Below are 20,440 nucleotides of genomic sequence, written 5' to 3'. Positions count from 1 at the left end.
TTCCCTACAACCCCCCCCCCTTTTGTCCCCCTATTCATTGTTTACCCATTGCTTTTTTTTCTGTATGCTTTCTAACCCAATTCATGTATTTCCACTTCACTGCTTATGTTTCACTTTAGTTACCTGTTCATGTTTGTTGTGTTGTCATTTAGCCTTCCAGAAAGACTCTGCTAGGGTCGATACGTCCGGCCATTAAAAAATTTTTGCTGAAATGATTTGCACAAAAATATTGGCACAATCAGTCGATCTTGCAGGAATTATAGTTTGTGTAATTGCCAACCGTGCAGGATCGGAATGAATGTTTTGTGGTTTGTGCAATCGGCTTATCTATTTGAGCATGAATAATTTGTGCGCAATATGCCGATAGATATGAAATATTTTGCACAATTTGGAGATCGCGCACGAATTATTTGCACAATTTGACAACAGTGCAGGAATGATTAGTGCAATTTGACGATAGTGCAGGATTGGTTTAGCGCCCGGACAAAATTTAACCCTGTGGAAAACCCTGCATTAATCCTCTCAGATCTTTCTTTCCTGAAAGTGTGAAAATACTCCCGTAGTACATTCTCAAGATATCTGACAAGGTTTTGTTTTCATAGACTTTTCAGAGAATAGTTTCTGCCACTACTCAGTTAGATACCAATTGATCACACTATTTTAAAGCGGTTGACAGACAGGAGCATTTTACGTAGGTGTGTAAACAGATAGATAATAAATATTGCTAAAGTGATGGAAGCAGATGGTGCACAAAGAAGCCTTTACAGTTCAGTTATGTAAACATTTATTGTATTTACAACATTTGAAGATATTGCCACCCGCAGTCCCACAAATAAAATGGGCTCGTCAAGGCAGTCTCATTTTGCAAGTTACTTCACCAGCAGCCTACAGCTACAACAACCCTGTTCCAACTGACATGGATACATATACATGTACTCAAGATGTTGGCACAATGAGTATGAGCATTGGTTTTGATGATTGAAGATATGAACTGTCTGCGTCCGAGAGTTTAATGAGACTTTTTTCAACATTGGTGGCTTACTTCCCTCTAGACAATTGATACATGTTCCACAATTTATGGCAGAATTTGTCACCCAAACTAGCCTACACGTATGTGCCATGATAAATATGGTCTGAGAGAAATGGTACATGTACAAGCCACAGCATGGGCTGAACAGAAACTCAATGTTAGTTTAAGTGAAATGTGTAATAAGTTGACTGCAGTTTTTGTAAAGAGCACCACTGTTATGTTCCAAGAGTTTATATAAATTGGTGTTTGGCAGCTCTGTCCGTTCATAATTCAACATCAGGCAAGGTGCTTGATTGTGATGATCATGTTGAATTCCATCACCTTCCACCAATCAAGAAGCAATTCTCCTCTGCATCATCATTATCACCAGTCTCCGACAGATCTTGCTCCTTCACCTCCTCAGTGTTCATTTCACATTCATTTCCTAACAATAAGGAGTAAAATAATAAAAACTAAAGAAATTACAGGCTCTCAGCATTGAACTATGCCACTATTAACTTTAACCCCCCCCCCTAAAAAAAAAACTGCCGTGACAAAATATAACTACATTAAGAGTCTCAATCAGCCAACACTGCGGGTATCGAACATTTTTAAAAACAACTCGAAAGAAGACTATATCATTCAAATATGGACTGGGACCTACATGCGCCCCACATGGTGTAACCCATATTATGGGCCCCTTCTCATCCTGCACCTGGGATTCTAATTGGGCCCATATTGGTAAGCCCAGATCTACCCCATTTGTCCCACATGGGCCCCATATTATGGGTACCAGCATATTTTCATGAGTGTCCTACATGGGCGATATCGTGTGTCCTGATGGGGTAGTATGGGCCCCACGTGATCCTGCACCCAAGATTCATATTGGCCAAATGGGTTGGCCGATGGGATACATCTGGGGCCCATCTGCATGATCTTGGGGGGAAGAAATCTGGTTTATCCCATGAGCACTACCTGGGATTCGTATCGGCAATCTGGGCCAATATGAGGGGTCCATGTGGGTGGCACAGAAATGGGCCAGCCCAGATAGCTTAATGTTAATTAGTCTAAAAATTATCAATGACAAACTTAGCCTTGATCAAGGCGCTACAGCCAGCCGCGATCTGCAAAATCCCAGTCCCCATCACTGAATTCCGCCAGCGCACCCCCATACATAACCCAGTGCATATACGTGTACAGCGTATGTACACATACGTACTATGTACATGTACCATCAGTATACGGTACACTTACGGTACATGGGTCTTCCCAAGTAGCGCCTTGATGGTTTTGTATCTGCCAAAATTTAGGGCGGAGCTCATTATGCTAATGTTTACTAACAACCCGTTCTCATTGGTTGTTGGTTGACCTATAAACTCTCGCTGTCAATCACAACGTTGTTCTGCAAGCACTCGCACACATGTGCTCGTCGACGTATTGTAAACAAGCAGTGGCTGTAGTATAGTTGCAATAATGGCGGCGGGCGAGGGAGAAATCCCTACTAGTAAAACAAAACTGTAAGTCGCTGGAAATCAATGGTGTGTAATTTGCAACACAACTACAGAAACTTTCAACAAAATATAACAGCCGCGTTTAATGCATCAATCATGGGTTTAGAAATAGAAGGAAGGAAATTAGACCATGTGAAATGTGTTTGAGAAAGGTTAAAAAAGTATCCAGGTGTCATGGGTTTCCGGCAAGATGGCTACTTGGTAAGAATTCTTAGGTGTTGGGCATATGACAGTACAACACACCCCATCCCCTTGAAGCATAAACACAGACCAGATGAGATAAGAAACCCAGCTGTTTATTTTGTCTTAAGGTAGAAATATATTATTCATTACGTTTCTCGCGGTAAATCAAAGTTGGGGATCGAAAATATGTGTTGTCGACAGACGGTAGAAGATGGCGTGTGGCTGAACAACAACTAAATAAAGTTCAATTTCATAAACTAACTCTTGCCATACTACTAGTACTACACTACAACGTTACACTTATATAGTACAGCAGCTTCCAATTCAGGGACAAATCTACCACCTACGTTGTAATTATAGTCCTCGTGTTATAATGAAACGCAAGACAACGGAAGTTGTTCGAAGTTGTTCCATACCATTACCGACCGGGCGAGTCATGTCCAGCTCACCCGTCCGGCAGCGCATTCAGACCCCTTACAATCATAGCTATATATACACCACGCTCCCGACACTGCTATAAAAAGCACGTAGTACAGTACATGTACATATACAGCTAGCGTTCAGCGTACACACACATGGATGTGGCATGATTGCTAGCAGTAATACGTCATTCTCAATCGCGCCTGTGATTGGCCAATGTTTAGAATGACACGCCCACATCATGAATACCCGTTTATCGGAATTCCGATAAAGCTTTACAAACCCATCAAGGCTGTTGTTTGAGCCACGTGTATGAGGTTGAAAATACAAAGACACGACCGTTCTCACGACTACGCTATACTGTTCTCGCTGTACAATGTATGGTAATGTACATTTGTGAATGTACTGCATGCGTGTGCCGCGAACCGGGCCGGGGAACAGTACGTCAACAGCCTTGATCAAGGCTATGACAAACTAGTTCCTAAGGCGAAGCCGAGGGAACTAGTTTGTCAACTTCTAAAATTGAGGGGAGCTAATATCGACTATTTACCCAAAATAAACCATGTTAAAAAAATACTTTATTTGTTTTACTACACTTCATACATATTCAGCATCAGAACAGAGTGCATGACAAATTGAACAGCCCCCGGGTCTGACATCGGTAATGCGCTTGACAAGTAGAATGTAGCTCCCGGGCTGCCCGGGCGCTGTTCTACTTGTCATACGCATAAACCATGAGCGTGATTACTCGTGTGCACGCTTGGTAAATATCAAAGTTAGCACCTGGTACTGGTGATGAATGGACCAGTAAGAACTAGACTCTCGATCATGCATATGTATGAGGTATAGTAATCTACAAAACCACATTAGCTGAGAACCATATTAGTAAGTTTTACATAACACCCAAGCATATCCTTGCCATTTGATCGGAGGATTGTCCGTCACGTGATAGCGAATATAAGTACTAATGCAAGCTATGACACTCACAGTGCATTTTTTGTTTCCATCCGAAAAGTACTATTGCATGGTGAAACATCACTGCGTGCGTGGCATCTTTGGTATGGCAGCAGTGCTACTGCACGCACATAATGCACGCACATAATGCACGCACATAATGCACGCACATAATGCACGCACATAATGCACGCACATAATGCACGCACATAATGCACGCACATAATGCACGCACATAATGCACGCACATAATGCACGCACATAATGCACGCACATAATGCACGCACATAATGCACGCACATAATGCACGCACATAATGCACGCACATAATGCACGCACATAATGCACGCACATAATGCACGCACATAATGCACGCACATAATGCTACATTTGGCGTCTGCATGCCTCAAAATAGCTGTACAGAACGCACATAGTCACTATTGAATCCAACAGGCCACCCACAAGAAATCTCACAATTAATGTTTTGAAAGTTGTATCCTTCAATCAAAATGACAGTTGGACCTACTTGGATGTTATATAAAACAAATAATGAATGTTTTTCATTCGTGCACTAGTGCAAATATTTTCATTTGTTAAATGGTGGAATGTTCCATTCAACTCGGCTCCGCCTCGTTGAATAGAACATTCCATCTTTCCACTCATGAACATATTCGCACCATTGCACTCATAAACATTCATTATTTGTATTTAATATACGTCTCCTTGCAATTGGCATATGTATTATGTATAGTCAAGGAACTGAGGTACAGTCATGTTAACAGTTATTTGATCAAAATTGTCATTATTTAAATTGCATGTTTTCAATAATATACAGTTCTGGGGGAAAAGGTTTACATGTATAGATAGCTTATGGACTCAACTTTCATATGACACCAAAAAGTCCGAAAAACAATTCACGTTTGGGTGAACACTGCTCACATTTGTAAAGGTTATGAAAATTAGGTTGCACAGGAATTAGTCTTCAAATTTGTGAGAGGCAAGTCCTTCGGAGCCTACAAAATTGAGATTGATTATTAATGACAAATTCATGATCAATTACAATCAGTTTGGGTTTGCTGAGTGAATTTTATGGTTCATTAGACCAAACTCTTAACTTTTATTAAACCAAACTTTTGTTCACGAGGGAACAGGAATTGCATTTATTTTAAAGCATTGTAACTTTCCCTGGTACACTCAGATGCGTTCATGGGAGTCAGGATGGGGTGATGGTACATGTTGTAATTTCCATAATACAAACTTAAATTTTTTACATCTGTGACTTTGAATTAAACCTTCAAACCTCATTTCAGTTAGTCTAAGATTAGATGAACATCTCATTGATTTACTTAATAACCAGATGGGGATTATTAAGGCAATCAATGTGTGGTGTAAAGGTTTTCAACTAGTGGTTTAAAGCCGCCGAGGCCTGGTTCTTGATAATTTTACCAAGAGGAAGTTGAGGTAAATTATCAAGAACAAGGCCTCGGCGGGTTTAAACCACTAGTTGAAAACCAATTCAACACACTTTGATTCCCATTCATAAATACCTTTTCGGTAAAAAAACATCAACACTTTTAGGTCAAAAAGTAAAATAAATGCAAAAATGTTAATTGTTCAATGATTGTTTTCAACACAACACCCCTTCAATGGAATGGTAAAGCCCTTAGTAAACAACTCCTTATAAGGAGATTGCTGTGCGCGTCGTGCGTATTGCGTGATGTGGCACAACTGTTCCAGCCTTCGATCAATCGACAAATATGAAACTGATAGAGGTAAGAACTAACAGATCATGGGGGGATAGGGCCTTTGCTTCAGCAGCCCCTCATTTATTGAATTAATTAAAAAGGTCTCTAGTTAAGGAGGTGAGCGGCATTTTTGAATAAAAGTTGGTAACACACCTACACGTAATTTACATAATTTGGGATGCTGATTCCGAAAATGATGGATACCAAGGCTAATTTTGAGTCCTTGTCCCTGAAAATCACATTTAAAACGGCACAGAAAACCTAGCAGATGACAATACTTTACATGCAAAAATAGTCAGGTTCTGCTGTAGTTACATACAGCTGTTGTCAGGATTCAGGTACCCAGTTATGTCGAGTATCCAGTTCAGAGTTTTGAGTGTGTTTCACACATTCACACCATGCACTTACAAAGTAGTATCAAAGTGAGTTGAATTCTGCAATCAACTTGCACTTACAAATGATCTCAAGGTACTTTTGAAAGTGTTTGAGTTTCTGGTGTTTCCATAAAGAGACACTCATTACTCGGGTTTCCATAAGTTTGGCTTATTCTTTGTTGTTTAAAGAACAAGACCATGGATCATATTCTCTTAAAATGTACGCTGATACACATACCAGGTGCAGCAATACTCAATGATACAGTAAATGTTGATATGTACATGTATTGTTAATCCACAATCAATTTTTCATTGGTCCAATGTTGGTGAGTAGAGCTCATTGTAAGCGTTCAAATTCATGGTTTAAAATTCATGGTTTAATCTTTCTACTCAAAATATTTGGATTTTGAAGGATTTTTAAGCAACACATTTTTCGTTCATGCTTGAGAATTTACTAATATAAATTTAGTTACACAAACAAGAACAACTTTCACAAGTAAAGACGATTTGATTCAGGAACAAAGGACATTATAAAATACCCTTGATCCACCCGTCTTTTCGGATGAGTTTGAGAAACAAGAGATAAACAAACCTACTTCCTTACATAAATTATTTCCGCTCAATCCACAATTACAAGCATAGACTCCTTAAAAAATAGATTGTCTCCAGCCTTTTTATAGGAGCGAGGAACAACCAAGCGTGTGACGTCAGAAGCAGAGCGGAGCCTTCTTCGGTCTTCAGAACGACCAGTATTGTAGAGGATGATGTTTTCTGTGAGGTATTTTTGTGCTTGTTCATGAAGACATTTGTGAACATACAGGAGGATTTTGTGTTTGATTCTTTCTCATACTGGCAGCCAGTGAAGAGATCTCAGCAGGTCAGAAGAATTTTGTTCTTTGCCACAGGCAAACACAAAACAAGCAGCTTTGTTTTGAAGGTGCTGTAGACGCTTGAGATATACTTCTCTGACTCTGTACAATAGTGTGTTGGCGTAGTCAATGCGAGAAAGAACCAATGATCTGACAGCATGATGGCATGACGACTGAGTAAGAAACCTGTGAATACGCCATAAATTACGGATATGAAAGTTAACACTCTAAATACAGAATTTATGTGACTGGTCATGGAGAGGGATGAGTCCAGATTTACACCCAAATTTTTAACAGTAGCAGAGGGGTTGATGGATATGTCATCTAAATCGTGCTGGATGTTGGAAAGTGTGTTAAGAACCCTGGGATAGGCAAACACCATAAATTCAGTTTTGGACTTGATATAGTTGCAACCTATTACTACTCATCCAGGTGTTGATTTGAGAAATGCAGGTAGAAAGATTTCTAAGGGCCCTAGAACCTTGGGGTCAAATTCAGTATAAAGTTTGGTGTTGTCGGCATAGACATGGAAATTTATATTGTAGTATCTGATGATGTCACCAATGGGATGAGTGTACATGATAAATCCCTGTGGTCCTATAACAGAGCCCTGTGGTATGGAGCATTTAAGAACATGGTTATCAGATACTGCATTTCTAATGGACAATTTGGTACAGCAATCATTTACATGTAGGTAAGACTAGAACCATGCAAGGGCAACACCTGTGATACCAAACGGGTCTCAAGCCTATCCAAAAGAATATGATGATCAATTGTATCGAAGGCTGCAGACATATCAAGTAAAACCATGAGAACAACTTTGTTTTTGTCAAGAGAATGTGAAATGTCAGTTTTGACCTTGAGCAAGGCCGTTTCTGTACTGCGGTGTGCTTTATAAGCGGATTGAAATTTCTCATCAAAGTTGTTGTTGACGTGGTTTATGACTTGACATGATGCAGCCTTTTCAGTAAGTTCGGCAAGGAATATAATATTAGAAATCCGGCGAAAGCTACTGAGTACATTGCAATCCATGGTAGGTTTCTTAAGCACAGGTGTGATGATGGACTGCTTTAATGTTTCAGGGAAAACACCAGACTTCAGCGAGGCATTCACAATTCTGGTTATAACAGGTAGCAGGATGGGTAGACACTCTTTGATTAGCCATAACGGAATAGTGTCAAGTGAGCAGGTTTAAATCGGCCGATGAGTTGTTCAACCTCTGAGTTGGTGATGGACTCAAAAGTAGGCATCGTTTTGCTGGAATGAAGACAGTCAGTGTGCTGGGCAACCCCAGTGAGTATAGGGGTCTCAGGTTGAATATTAGACCTGATTTTCTCAACTTTGTCGACAAAGGACATAAAGTTGTTGGCAAGTTTGGTATCAGAGTCATAGACTGGTAGTATTTTGAAAGGAAGTATTTAGAAGACCATTGATCATGGTGTACATTTCTTTAGAGCTGGCATTGGTGAATTTGCTTAAAAAGTAGTAAATTTTGGCGTCGGCTATCAGCTGACAAACTCTGGCTTCTGAGCAGTAAATGTGCTGAAATCGGCATCCGAGCGACTTTTGCGCCATCTGCGTTCAAGCCGACGACGAGTTCGTCTTTCTTCATGGATCATGTTGCTGTACCATGGAAGTCTGGACTTTACAACACGAACTCTGGTGGTGACTGGACATACTTCATCGAGTACAGAGAGTGTGAGGGATTCCAACATCTCCGACAGTACAGCTGGGGCGTCTCCATCTGTTGTAATCTCTCTAAGACGTTCAGCAAGGAGATCTTTAAACAAGTTTAAATTCAACTTTCCATACTCACGAGATGTTCTAGTTATCTTCAGCGGAGAGGGGTTTTCACACATGAGGATGCATTTTACAATGTTGTGATTGGAGTACAGAACAGGGTGTATTTCAGTAGCTTGAACAATGTCATCATCAGAACGAGTGATTAATAAATCAAGCGTACATGTATGGCCTAGTTTGTGAGTAGGTCCCGATATGTGTTAACAAAAACCAATGGTTTCTATAACTGTGAGAAACTGTCGGACGTCCCATTTCTCTGGGATATCAACGTGGATGTTAAAGTCTCCAAGGATCACCAGTTGACAGGGGGATAGGGACAGTTCATCCAGGAACAGCTCAAACTCAATCAAGAAGTCAGAGGTCTTGAGGCCATTAGCAGGTGACGGAAGAGGTCGATAAACTGCCACAAATAGTATTGTTTTACTCTTGTTCTTGACACAAACATGTTCGAAGTTGAGAGTTTCAAAGCAAGAAGGTGTTATAAACAGATCAAGGGATTTCTTGAAGAGGACCCCAATTCCACCACCTTGATTTACGTTTCCGCGGGGAATGATAAGAAATCCATAGCCAGGGGGAGTACGTACACTCCCATGTCACAACTGTATTACCGGTATGTGTGGTAAGCCAGGTTTCAGTTAAGAACATGATATCAACATCATTCTCCAAAATATAGTCAACAAATGTGCGAGTTTTGTTGCACAAAGAATTGGCGTTCCATGTTTGGACATTGAGGTTTGAGTAAGGTTTGGCCCTAACAAGTGGTGCCAGGTTAGCGGGGTTACATGTAGGTCTGTTGTATTGACGATTTTGATTGGTTTGTTCATTGTGGCCAGGTTGAGTTGAAGTTGGGCCGATCCAACTAGATAAACTAGATTGTTACGAATTAGATATTTTCCTACCAGTTATCGTTCCTCCTCGTTTGCCTCGGTGGCGCCAGCATTTTCGTTGCCGGAACAGGGGAGGCATTGGTGTATCCGTTCCATGAAATTAGTGTGTAAGACATGGTCGGCATAGGAGGTTTAGGGAGTCCAAAGTCAGACAGGTCTCGGCAGAAACAGGACATTTCAGAGAGTTGGTGATCATAGTTCACGCAAAAAGATGGCAGAGTATTGGATACCATGTTCAAAGGGAGTCAAAGCCGCGTTCTTAGTTATAAATAGAGGCTGATTGCGTCTCATTGTTGTGAGGTACTGAGGCAGGTACGTCACAGTGCAATGATCTGGAGTTCTCAATAGGTCCGGAACAATGGGAAGAGCATTGAACAAAGAACTGCTGTCTTCTAACAGGTAGTGCAGGTTCATTGTTTTGTACACGAATGATACCAGAAACAAGCATAAAATGCATCGGATTGGTAACATTGAACTGGAAACAGAAGCCCTCATCGTGATCTATACATGTTATCATACATTTTGAGTTTTGAAAGGTGGAAAAACTCTATATGACAGATAAAAGGCAATATTGTCAGAGAGCAGTGAGAAGTGAAAGCTGCCACGTACACGGCGCTGCACATTTCAAGGCAGTCTTCACATAGCCGTGGTTGCGCACAATTTGCCAGCTAGCCATTGGGTCTGATTTCTCAGTAAATCAATTACACCTTGATTAGTTTTGGACTGTAATAAATCTTGGTGAAATAATAGGTGTTTAAAACTCGCATAATTTTGTAGTTGTACATGCCTTTCATACTCCTGCTAGTAGGGGGCGCTCTAAGGAGACATATCAATTCAATATGCAAGATTAATGCAATGTCAAGCTATAACTTCCCCTCAATTAGGTCACCTATCAACAAGGAATTTCACAAATAAGTGAAGCAAACTTTAGAACACAGCCCAGCTTGATGGCTCTGCTTTCAACCAGCCTCTGTGCATACATGTACAATCATGGAGGAAGGAAGAGAAGGAGTTTGAAGGGACTTCAAAAGCCGAAACCCGTGGTACCACAGTCGTTTAGCCTCACCTCATTATCACCCACATACCTTATAGATACAATGAGCAACCTACTAGCGTCTGTGACTTTGCGTGTGCGCACTTGGTTCTTCACGCAACTATGGCCTCGTATATCGTATGGATATACATGTAATAAAGAAAAAAATACTTTTTTTTGAGATGCGATAACATTTTTGGACGCTATCGAACACCTAAACGATGAACACAATTGAATACAAACTACCCTCATGTGCTAATACATGTACCCAATTTTTGAACTGCCGCTAGTGACCGGAAAGTTGCCAAAAATGTATAAAAAAAAGCTGTGATATTTCCATGAAAACACCGCAAACGAAGATGAAGAAGTCAATCACAACTCACCTTCTTCAACTCCGCTTTTCATGTGAAAAAAACCCAAAAGAACCGAAAAAAACATCGCAATCGTTTGTACAATGTGCGCATCCATGAAAGACATAGAAAACACACTACATGTTCACATGCAAAAACTGTGTATTTTTGCAATTCTTGCCTCCAATGATTCATCTTTACACGCAAGCAACAGTGCAGAGTGGCGGTACCGCACGTTCTGCACAAAGAGATCTAATCGCGCTCACTAATCAGCCGTCTTGCAGGAGGTCTCCTATCTTTTTCCACTGGTCCGACAGGGGCATTGTCAGGGTTTTCATTTGTTACTCTGCAGTTTGGTGGGTCGTTCAAACTCCTTCTCTTCCTTCCTCCATGATACAATCACCATTCTCCACTTCCTGTGCAAGCGCTGAAATATCTGCGCAGGCTTCAAAGCAAAGATTACGTGTGATGAGTTTCCCTGCGCACAAGCAAAAATATCCTTACTAAGCTGGTAAATACCCTTAATGTAAGCGCACAATTTCCGCGCTTCTTTAGTGTCGGAGTTCCAACTCTTTAGTTGGAGTTGATACACCAAGTCCTTCTTGAGATATCGCTCGGACAACATTTCTTTGTTTTAGCCATAATAACAAGCTTAATATTTATCTGAGGGGGTCCAAAATCAATAGGCTTCTAGGGGATCCCATGACCAATCCACAAACCAAGTTTGGAGTTGATACGCCAAGTCCTTCTTGAGATATCGCTCGGACAACATTTCTTTTGTTTTAGCCATAACAAGCTTAATATTTATCTGAGGGGGTCCAAAATCAATAGGCTTCTAGGGAATCCCATGACCAATCCACAAACCAAGTTTGGAGTTGATACGCCAAGTCCTTCTTGAGATATCGCTCGGACAACATTTCTTTTGTTTTAGCCATAACGAGCTTAATATTTATCTGAGGGGGTCCAAAATCAATAGGCTTCTAGGGAATCCCATGACCAATCCACAAACCAAGTTTGGAGTTGATACGCCAAGTCCTTCTTGAGATATCGCTCGGACAACATTTCTTTTGTTTTAGCCATAACGAGCTTAATATTTATCTGAGGGGGTCCAAAATCAATAGGCTTCTAGGGGATCCCATGACCAATCCACAAACCAAGTTTGGACATAAAAAAAGGACATGAGACCCTTCTACTAATGTGTTGAGTGTTAATTTTATGTAGTCCTATATTTTTATATTTTTTTTAATGAAGTATTAATATTTTTGGCATGCCCACCACATACTCTGCAAAAAATACACCTACATGTATTAACTAAATGTAGTGATCCAGCCACGTCTAGTGATGTTCGAGTCGAAGAAAAGCACAAAATTCCAAGATTAAGACATATTTTTGGACATTAAAAACGCTACATTGTTGAATCAAAATGCTTCTTATATATAAAATTATTGTTGAGGCATAAAGAATGATGAATTAAAACAGAAAAAAGCTTTGCCAAACATCGTATTCTGCTTCCGATTGAACAATGTTTGTGCTTGGCGCGGTTTGAAGAGGTATAGCTTTCCGCCACATAACCCACTAGCCATTTGGCTCGTTGTCCAGACTATGGAGGTGCAAGCTCTCCCAAACGGACTTCATGATTTGACACAAAAAGTGCCCCTTTTTCCAGTCCACCAATCACAAAACATGTTGCATGGATGAAAAGGTTATTTTATCTAGTTTCATAAACCATGCGACTTCTAGTGGTGCGAGGATGCTAGCGAGTTTGCCGTTGAATTTACTGGGACAACCCCCGCAAAAAATTACAAAATGTGGAGTGACCTCCATAGGAAACTGATTATTTTAGTCAAAATGCATTTTTTTCAATCAAAAAGTGACCCTCATTCCTGGCTCTTAGTTATAGTAAAAGTGTACTGTTACGAGAGAAATATATACTTTACGCTGCCAAACGACTTTGTAAGTTTAACAAAATCACTTTTCTAAAACTGATGAAAACGTCTCCCGAGTGTGTAAATTTGAAGGGAATTTCCCGTGTTGAAGGGGTCGCCGTGAAAGGTGTTGAGCAGATGCACACTAATTCATCATATGTAGCCTAGGTACATGAATCAATCATTATTCAGAATCAGCTTCTTCAAATTAGGAAAATTAGGTATGTTACCAACTTTTACTTATACATGCTGCTCAAAGTTGTTGTTTTTAAATCTAGTGTTGTTTTTAAATAAAAAACTGCTAACATAACGAACGCAAACAATCTATGACTCACCTTCTGCTCCTTCAAGTTTTTGCTTCTTTCTTTCAAACATCTTCTGTTTTTTCTTCATCCTAAAAAATAGTCATCATTATTAAAGCTATTTTTTGCCACCTTTAAAGAATTTTGGATCTTGGAGTCTGCTTAATGTTTCAGTTTTTTTCAACACCTCTAACATTGTATTTAGAGCTTAAAACCCCCCCATTAATTTACCACTTGCATGGCATGATTAATACAGGACACCAGGGTAAAAGTAAGGACGTGCAATTGATGTGTATGGTACAAGTTTATATTTGACTCCTCATACCATGGGTATGAGTCGCGATTCTCAATGTTCAGTCTGTGTCATTTGGATCAGTCTGAATCATGAATCACAAAGGTCGAGTCTGAGTCGCTTGAACTTTTTTAAGGAGAAAAAATATAATGTATGTATGCCACGGTTGAAAGTTTTATTTAAATGTCCCCTAATTTTCAAGGAACATAGTAATTCTTTGAATAATAAGGTTGAAAAGGTGTATTTGATTTACTTTATGTTTAACATCCATGTGCCAACGTTTCAGGAAGTGAATTCCAGAGCCTTGGTGTTGTACTGGAAAAAAAAAACTTTCCCTTAGTTGGCTAACGAGACCGGGGAACAAGGAGCATGTTGCTGGTGAATCTCAGACCTGGTCTGGTAGTACAGGGTGTCAACAGGATTTGAATGTAGAGTGGGGCTGAACCTCGGAGTGCCTTAAAAGTGAAAATGATTACTTTGAAGTGGATGCATTGATTCATGGGAAGCCAATTAGATTATAGAGGATGGGAGTGATCTTTTGTTCTTTCCATTGTCCCTGTACCCTAGGTTTTCCCATAGACCAGAGACCTCAGATTTAGAACTTGAGGTCTCAAAACCAAGCATCTGAAAGCAAGACTTTGTACACAAAATTTCTTGTGGAGCACCCTGGTCTTTTATTTTCCCTTTTTTGCTTTGTTCTCAGTCTCAAGCATGTACCGAATATGAGAGCACACGCACACACTGTAATATATCAACACTAGAGGGCGCTATTCCCACAACCCTAATTACCAAGTAATGAGTTACTCTAATGAATAAACGTGTATCTGGAAGTTACACTCTGTGAAGATATCCACTCATTACATGGTGGTAGCGCGGTAAAAAAAACGTCATTAATAAGGGAATCTACATGTGTGGTGAAGAGGTTTTCAACTAGTGGTTTAATCCCAACGAGGCCTGGTTCTCGATAATTTTACCGAGACGAAGTCGAGGTAAATTATCAAAAACCAGGCCTCGGCGGGTTTAAACCACTAGTTGAAAACCGATTCAACACACTTAGATTCCCATTCATATACCTTTTTGGTCAAGTACATCAACACTTTTTGGTCAAAAAGTAAATAAATGCAAAAATTATCATTGTTAAATGATTTCTTTCAACACAACACCCCTCCAGCTATGAAATGGTACAGCCCTCCGCCGCCCTCGGGTAAACAACCCCTTATAAGGGAATACTGTGCGCGTCGCGCGTAATGCTTGATGTGGCACAACTGTTTCAGCCGTTGCTCTCGACCAATAGGATTGAAGAAACTGTCTTATGAGAACAGGTGCAAGATCCCGTGTCACGCCCATGAATTAAAACTTTTTACCGGTCATAAACAAAGGTTTATACACCCACGTGACGCGCTCTCCACTGATAGGAATAGCGAAACTGTCTGAGGTATTTATGAATGCCAGATTAATACCAACAACTCGTGGACATGACAAGGTATTGGTGAGTGACAAATAAACACGTAGTTGCTTCGTTCTGTACTGTATTGTTGATTAACGTTAGTGCATGTACATTTGCGGTGCACAAAACTGCAGTGTTTACTTCGTCGCCATATTTATTCAGTGCTAAACTCTGTGTACAACATGAATGACTCAATCACACCCCGTATGTCTTACGATGACCCGGATTTGCCAAGTGCTATCCAGATCTTTCGTCAGCAATGTGAACTATACTTTTCTGTGAAGAATGAGGCAGAAAAACAGGTGGACCATATCCTTCTGTTCATGGGTTCAACAGGACTTCGCAAATACAATTCCTGGAGCCTACATGTACCTGATACTGATGCTAAAAATGCATCTGCAGTCTGGGACCGCTTTGTTGCACAGCTAACTCCACGCACAAATGTCCATGTCGCTCGCCTCTACTTACACAAGTTTCCATACTGTTGTTGATAAATAAATAAAAATGTAAGCATGGTTGGCAGTCCTAAACAAGCAAGTAGTATTGCTTTTTTAAATACACATGTCAGGAATCAAACAGCTCTTACTATTGACTAAAGTTTACCTTTTGTTCCTTTTCTTGGTTGTCTTCTCCTCAGCTTTTGATTTATTTTCTTCTAGTTTCTTCTGAAAATCTTTTGCTTGCTCCTCCTGGTGGATACACATGAAGTGTCATTTCAATGAGTGTGTAGATGCACCTAAAGCTATGGTTTAAAAAGAGAGCGTGCAGCTATTTTGGCGATGAACGCCTGTGTCGGGCAATGGCCCAAATAGGCAATATAACCTTTTTCTGACCACAGTGAAAGGAATTTTAGTTTAGTTCTGTAAAGTTATGCGCAAAAAATATGCCATCGTTACAAAAAAGAGGTTTTTTCACCCAAGAGTTCATCTTAAATGTTTTACATAAGACTAGAAGAATTCATTGGATAAAATCAGAAATCAAGGGCATGAACCCCATCAGATAGGCCAAAGTGGTGATTATAATGATGCATTTTGGGACAGTTTGCAAGTAAGCTATCCACGTATTCTTTGTGATGAATGTCACATCCCATTCCAAAATGCATAGCTAGTTCCTATTGTAAAGGGGTCTGTGAATTGAGGAATATTGGGAAAACAACATTAACAACAGAGAAATAAACATATAATGCCTGAATGACCTGCTCAGCTTTGTTTTGTATGTACATCTGTCGGCCATACTCTCGACGTCTGTAACCTCTATACACATGGAATTCTCCACTTCCAGCACCAGCACTGGATCCTGATGGATTGACAATATGTTTCAAGGTAAATAGAAATGTACAAAAAATACTTGATTAAAATAAGGTTAAATATACATATGTATACCAAAGTTGATCCTTGTAATTCAATTGGATGATTGTAGGTAAAGTGGCATTCAATTTAAAATGAAATCATAACATGACCTATATCAAAAGCCATGTCATTGTGGTTCTTTTCACAGTGCATATTTGTCACCAATTGGTAACAATTGTTGAAAAACAACGAAGTCACTGCAGCAGTTGTTGGATCCATAGTAGCCCAAATATATGTGTACACATTCAAGGAGTTGGTCCTGAAAAGAGAAATGATGTTTCATCATTTGACCCCGTCAAAACCAAAGATTATAGAGCGCCGAAGGTGCAAGATGGGGAAAGGAGTTCCCTATATGGGCGAAATTTGGTAAGCAAATAATGTGTTTTATCATTGATAGCAGTGGTCATTACCTGCACCAAAATGTTTGGATAAAAACATTTCCTTGCTTGATGGGATATTTTTGGGTACAAGGTTACAGCAGACTTATCAGGTAAATGTTAATTGTTAACATTTTTTCTGAGCATGCGCAATTCCTGAGAACGATGGATTTACCTGCTAAGTCTAATGCTGTCTACATGCGTTACTGACAGTCTATACCATTGTTGCCTAGTGCACATTTCACATGTCATATATAACGAGGTCACTATTGGTAACTGCACCCCGAAGGGATATACTTTCGACCACAAAGCTCGACAAGCAAGGCGTGGAGGTGGCGTCGGACTTTTGTTCAAATCCTCACTAACAGTTCGACGTGAGTCTGTTGCGCACTACAAGTCATTTGAAGCTCTTCGAGTACTAGTTTCATGTGATTTTCGATCCATTGTACTCATAATTATTTATCATCCGGATACTGTGGATGAACATGGACAACGCATACTTTTCAGCACGTTTTTGGAAGAATTTACCTCTCTACTTGACACCCTCGTTCTTTATCCCCCTCAGGTTGTCCCGACTGGTGACTTTAACATATGGGTCGATGATTCGAACGACTCACATGCACAGCAATTTACAAGTTTGCTTTCCACCTATGGAATGAAGCAGCACGTCACTGGAGAAACTCATTTACATGGACACACACTTGATCTGCTCATCACTCGTTGTTCAGACAATGTCATTTCCAATGTGTCTGTTATCCTCGGTCTTTCTGATCATAATGCGGTTCAGTGTGATCTAAATCTGAAAAAACCACCCTCTGTTCGAAAAACTGTAACAACTCGTCCTCTACAATCGATCGACAGAGAACAGTTTCGATCTGAAGTTCATCTATCTCTGTCTGCAATTGATTTCGTAAACATTGACGTATCTTGTTGCGTGGAAAGATATGACAACTCTCTTTCCATTCTTATAGATCAGCTAGCCCCTAAGAAGAAAAGAACTGTGGTCATAAAGCCATCATGCCCATGGATGACTGAGGAGATTCATGCTGTCAAATGTTTGAGCGTAAGTGGAGAAAGACCAAGTGCGATGCTTACCGAGACCTGTATTCCAAACAACATCAAGCCGTGTCTCAAAAAATAGAGACAGCAAAAACACACTACTACTCACAGTCCATTGCAGAGTGCATGGGTGACCAAAAACGTCTGTACAGCATCACAGATATACTGATGCATCGCAAGAAAGAGCCAGTTCTTCCTGATACCTCTTGCAACCAGACCTTAGCTGAGAAATTCTCGCAGTTCTTTGTAAACAAAATCACCATGATTCGCGACGACATCGACCTGCATAATGAAACAAAGACAAGCCGTTCTCAGTCCAGTGCTCAAGGGGTTCCATCACCCTCCACAATATTGCTGAATGACTTCATCCTTACTTCTACTGATGAAGTAAAGAAAGTTATCATGAGTTCACCAACATCGTCATGTGAGCTTGATCGAATTCACACGGGCCTCCTGAAAAAACATGTTGACATCTTTGCCCCATACATTGCAGAGATAGTAAATAAGTCTCTCCATTCTGCCATTTTTCCAGCTTGCATGCAACATGCACTCGTGAAACCGCTCTTGAAGAAGCCTCATCTCGACAAGCATGACCTTGCAAGTTACCGTCCAGTGGCAAACCTCAGCTTCCTCTCAAAAGTTATTGAACGAGTTATATCCATTCGTCTTCAGTCCTACTTGAAAGATAATAACCTTCATGACGACTTCCAATCGGCGTACAGAGAAAATCACAGTGTTGAGACTGCCCTCCTACGAGTAAATAATGACATACTCACAGCAATGGATGGTGGAAAGGTGACTGGTCTCATCCTTCTGGATTTGAGCGGTGCATTCGACACTGTTGACCACCACATTCTGCTAGAGAGATTACAGCAGATTGGCATTGGCGGGAAAGCTCTCCAATGGTTCAAATCCTACCTCTCAAAAAGATCGCAGGCAGTCTGTGTCCGAGACGCCACTTCCAACACAGTTCATCTGAAGTTTTCTGTTCCACAAGGATCAGTTCTCGATCCTAAATTGTTTAACATCTACACCCTTCCACTACATAACATCATCAAGAAACACAATCTCTTCTATCATATATACGCCGACGATACGCAGCTCTACTTCTCATGCCCGCCAGTACAAGAACAACTTGACAGATGGATCTCTCACACCGAAGCCTGTATCAGTGATATCAGGAAGTGGATGCGAGAGAGCTACTTAAAATTCAACGATGCAAAAACCGAATTTCTCTTGCTGGGATCAAAGCAACAGATTGCTAAGCTTGAAGTCCAAGACGTACACATTGGCACCACATCAATTTCCCGTGCTGGTAAAGTCAGAGATCTTGGGGTTATTTTTGACTCCAACATGACAATGGAGTCACAAGTGTCTAACTGTGTGAAACTTGCATTTCATTCACAGTCTTCGTAATATTCGCCTGATTCGCAAGTTTCTCACTCCGAAAACTACTGAGCAGCTCGCTCACGCTTTTATTACATCTCAAATTGACTGCTGCAATTGTCTACTGCTAGGTCTCCCAAATTACCTAGTTCAGAAGCTCCAACGGGTCCAGAATGCCGCAGCCCGTCTTGTCACAAACACACGGAAATACTCGCACATTACGCCAGTCCTAAGAAGCCTCCATTGGTTACCAGTTGAACAGCGACTTGCATACAAAGTCCTTCTCATCACCTTCCGTGCATTAAAGTCCTCCTCACCTAAATATATCGTTTCTCTCATCAACATCCATAAGCCATCTCGCTCAGGTCTCCGGTCTTCCAGTGATCTCTCTCTAGTTGTCCCCAAATCGAAACGATCATAGGGTGATCAAGCATTTACTTCCGCCGCTCCTCGCTTGTGGAACAAACTCCCTAACTAAGTGAAGACATGTGAGACTGTTGATAACTTCAAGAACAAACTGAAAACACACTTAATGACACCCCATTTTTAATTACTTTTCTTCTTGTGAGCGCCTTGAGCTCCCCTTGGGTGGATATGTTTTGCGCGTTATAAATATCTTTATTATTATTATTATTATTATTATTATAATTCCCAAATACTGTGCCTTCGGCGCTCTGTAGGTCACAACAAACAATCTATTCATTCGCATTTTAACAGAGGGAACTGGTTGTGTTACTTGGCATGTCATAAGCACAAAGTCTATTCATTCGCCTTTAAGTAGCGCGGGTAAGCTTCACCGGGTGGTTCGTCATCGCGCAGAGGCCGATGCATGAATATTCACCCTGCTATAATGACCCACAATAAAGGAACCTTGTACAACGGTCGTCGTTTATGTAAATTGTGGGTGGAGCTACTCAGGCAGAGCTGTTTATTGGCTCTTTTTAGGAATGGTGACGTCATTGATGACGTCATGACAAGGTTTTTAATGTTGAAAAATGACCATTCACGTGTTTGCTGTATCTCAACAAATATAAAAGCTATGATGTTCATACTTAGGCATCGGAAAGATAAAGACTTGGACAACATTTGAAAAGTTAAACGCCAAAATCGTTAGCCGTTAACTAATTACGTCATAATGACGTCATCAGGTATTAAATAACAAATCTTA

The 20,440-nt window shown here is 40.5% G+C and overlaps 1 protein-coding gene across 1 annotated transcript in view; it reads right to left on the bottom strand.

Annotated features, from left to right (window-relative positions):
* Positions 1–231: 231 nt before the first annotated feature.
* LOC139938484 (PRKR-interacting protein 1 homolog) overlaps positions 232–20,440 on the bottom strand; it is a 53,396-nt gene continuing 33,187 nt past the window's right edge. The window contains exons 3-6 of the mRNA XM_071934043.1: positions 16,297–16,397; positions 15,705–15,790; positions 13,396–13,454; positions 232–1,454 (exon numbers count right to left, since the gene is read on the bottom strand). Coding sequence (XP_071790144.1) covers positions 1,348–1,454; positions 13,396–13,454; positions 15,705–15,790; positions 16,297–16,397 — 353 coding nt within the window. The 3' untranslated portion in view covers positions 232–1,347. The remainder of the gene's footprint in view (positions 1,455–13,395; positions 13,455–15,704; positions 15,791–16,296; positions 16,398–20,440) is intronic.

This window comes from Asterias amurensis, chromosome 6 (assembly GCF_032118995.1).
Source record: "Asterias amurensis chromosome 6, ASM3211899v1".
In the NCBI taxonomy this organism is placed as follows: domain Eukaryota; kingdom Metazoa; phylum Echinodermata; class Asteroidea; order Forcipulatida; family Asteriidae; genus Asterias; species Asterias amurensis.
Note: the sequence above shows the minus strand (reverse complement) of the source record. Positions and strands in the feature narration are given on the sequence as shown.